Source organism: Salpingoeca rosetta, assembly GCF_000188695.1.
Source record: "Salpingoeca rosetta unplaced genomic scaffold supercont1.17, whole genome shotgun sequence".
Lineage (NCBI taxonomy): Eukaryota > Choanoflagellata > Craspedida > Salpingoecidae > Salpingoeca > Salpingoeca rosetta.
The window spans coordinates 1220673-1223172 of record NW_004754917.1 but is presented as its reverse complement, the minus strand read 5'-3'; the positions used below and the strand labels follow the sequence as shown (position 1 = coordinate 1223172).

Here is a 2500-nt window from a genome sequence, read left to right as displayed (position 1 = left end):
AGAACAGTTGCGGTCGATGCGGATTGCAGTGACCACTGTGGCAATGCCACCGCTGGATACACCACGTGACACGCTTGCAACAACAAGAGAACAGCCGCCTCAGGCCCAGCCATCCTCCTCATCACACAGCAACAACAGCAGCAGCAACAGAAACAACAACGACGACGATGCGGCTGTGCTCAAGTACGCGTGGCCCGCATGCGTGCTGTTCCAAAGCTTCCACCGCAACACCAACTTCCACAACGTCGATTATCTTCTCATCACCCGCAACCCTGGCCCGCAGACGCTCGCCCTTGCGGCTGCATGCAACATCACCATCCGCCACCGCCGCCCAGCCATTCCGCTCGAGGCCGTCCAGGACCCAGAGTACAAGCGCCTCGTCCAGCCTGGTGGCCAATATGCCGGCATCGGCCTGATGGACTTTGACTTTCTGTGGCCCTGGTCATTTGAGGAATACGATCGCGTGCTCATCTTGGACGTGGACATGCTCGTCATGAACAACATCGACCACCTGTTCGTGTTGCCGTCCCACCTCCTCTTCACCAACGGCATGTTCAGCAGCGTCAACGGCGGCTTCCAGCTCATCCAGCCCAGCATGAGCATCTTCAAGCAGATGCAGGCGCTCATCACCGCGCCCCGCGCTTTCCGCCCCGAAACAGGCTGGTACCGTACGGGGCTCCAGCATGGTCGCACCCACGGCGCTGCCACGCTCCAGGGCTTTCTCACCTACTTCGTCCGTCACGTGTTCCGCGACAAGGCACAAGAGCTTCCTCGCGCCCTCTACAACTGCCAGTTTGATGCTGAGATTGAGGCGCTGGCGTTGCTGTGCGACCACATCTACCTTGCCCACTTCACAGCCTGCCCAAAGCCAATGCAGGTCTCAGCAAGCACCTTCATCCAACAAGCCACGGCGCACACGCACCACCTCTGCGCATGTGCGTTTTTCTACTACAAGACGTTCCAGATTCACCTCATCCGCACGCTTCTACCGGACGATCTTGCTGCTCTCTTACGAAACACCATCCCAAGATAACGTTGGGAGGTTGGGAGTGTTGTATACGTGTTATTTGTGAGCGCACGTGTGTGTGCATGTGTGCGTCCGTCCGCGGTTCTGTATCCGCGTCCCTGTGCTTCCGTGTGCCGATGTCTGCGACTACTTCCTCGCATCTTGGTGTCTCCATGCACACGTCCCTTTGTACCCATGCCTGCTGGGATCTATGATGCGCCAAATTCTTGAATTGCTTCCCATAAACGACTGTATGTGCTGCATAAAACATAAAACACGTCGCATGCAAGCAAACACACCATCAACAGGTTTCACAATGTTCAGCGCTTGGCTGCAATGCTTTCAGCGGCTGTCCAAAACAGTGTCAACGCAAGATACGGCAGAAGGAAACCAATACAACAGCAGTCAAAACGCGCAGTCAAAAAAACTCAGCCTACTTCATACACAAAGACAATACAATTAGGAGAAAGCTACAGCTAGACAGCTAGACAGCAGGTGTCAAGGGAAAACTGAAACATAAAATAGAAACCAGATGATCCAAGCAGGCAGAAACCATGGAGGATCCCCCCCCCCCAAAAAAAACACACACATGCATGCATACATTACATGCACACGTACATACACACACATGCGGCGAGTTAGGGCTTGTTGGTGTTGGCGCTGTGCTGCTGCGTGAGGGAGAGCAGGAGCTGGAGGGACCGGTCGGACGTCATCACCACCTGCCCCGTCGCCATGGCCACCTGCTTCACCACGTCCAGGACTTGGTCCAGGGTGGTGTCCTCGCTCCCCGCCTCGAGGCACAGCGCACGGTTCACGGGCATCATTGCCGTCAGGTCCTTGCTGGTGTCCCAGTGCCGCACAGCCTCAATCTCCACGCCCGTCAGCGGCTTGTGCTCCTCTCGCTTCTCCAGCACGCGCATGAGGAACCAGATGTAGTTCCACACGTTGTGGTCGCTCGCAATGTGCGCCTCAAAGCCGCCCTTGTGCGCAGCCTGGATGCGGTCGTGGCTGAAGTTGCACACAAAGCACCGGCTCTCCTTCTCCGCAGCGATGGCCTCCGTCTCGGCACGGTACTCGCCAAACGAGTCAATGATGATACCGGAAACAATCGCGGCCATCACCAGCACCACCACCATAAAGTACAGCAGCGAGTACACAAACAGGCCCACATCCGCATCCGCGGGCGCAAACACGGGCGACGAGTAGAAGCCGTAGTACAGATGGTCGCGCAGGCACTGCACCAGTGGCGTGCCCGGCGCACACGTGGCCGGGGCGTCCGCAAACTCGTACGTGCCACCAAACGCATCGCGGCCCACAAGCATAAACGCGTAGATGATGAAGAAGGTGAGCAGGAAGGTGCCCAGGAGTTTGGAGACGTTCTGCTTGACGGCGCGTAGCACGAGGTCATCACTCACCGCAGCACCAGGTCAAACAGGTGGAGCAGACAGCTGACTGGAGATGCCGGCACGCTCATGGCAGGTACACCACGTAGTA

At 57.1% G+C, this 2500-nt stretch overlaps 2 protein-coding genes across 2 annotated transcripts in view; one reads left to right on the top strand and one right to left on the bottom strand.

Annotated features, from left to right (window-relative positions):
* The window catches only part of PTSG_06963 (uncharacterized protein), a 1539-nt gene extending 253 nt beyond the window's left edge, over positions 1–1286 (top strand). Inside the window, exon 1 of the mRNA XM_004992309.1 lies at positions 1–1286. This exon is cut by the window's left edge and continues 253 nt beyond it. Within this exon, the coding sequence (XP_004992366.1) occupies positions 1–1033 (1033 nt within the window). The 3' untranslated portion in view covers positions 1034–1286.
* Positions 1287–1314: 28 nt separating this feature from the next.
* The window catches only part of PTSG_06962 (cardiac ryanodine receptor), a gene marked incomplete at its 5' end in the record, with an annotated part of 8916 nt that continues 7730 nt past the window's right edge, over positions 1315–2500 (bottom strand). The window contains one exon of the mRNA XM_004992308.1: positions 1315–2416. Within this exon, the coding sequence (XP_004992365.1) occupies positions 1645–2416 (772 nt within the window). The 3' untranslated portion in view covers positions 1315–1644. The remainder of the gene's footprint in view (positions 2417–2500) is intronic.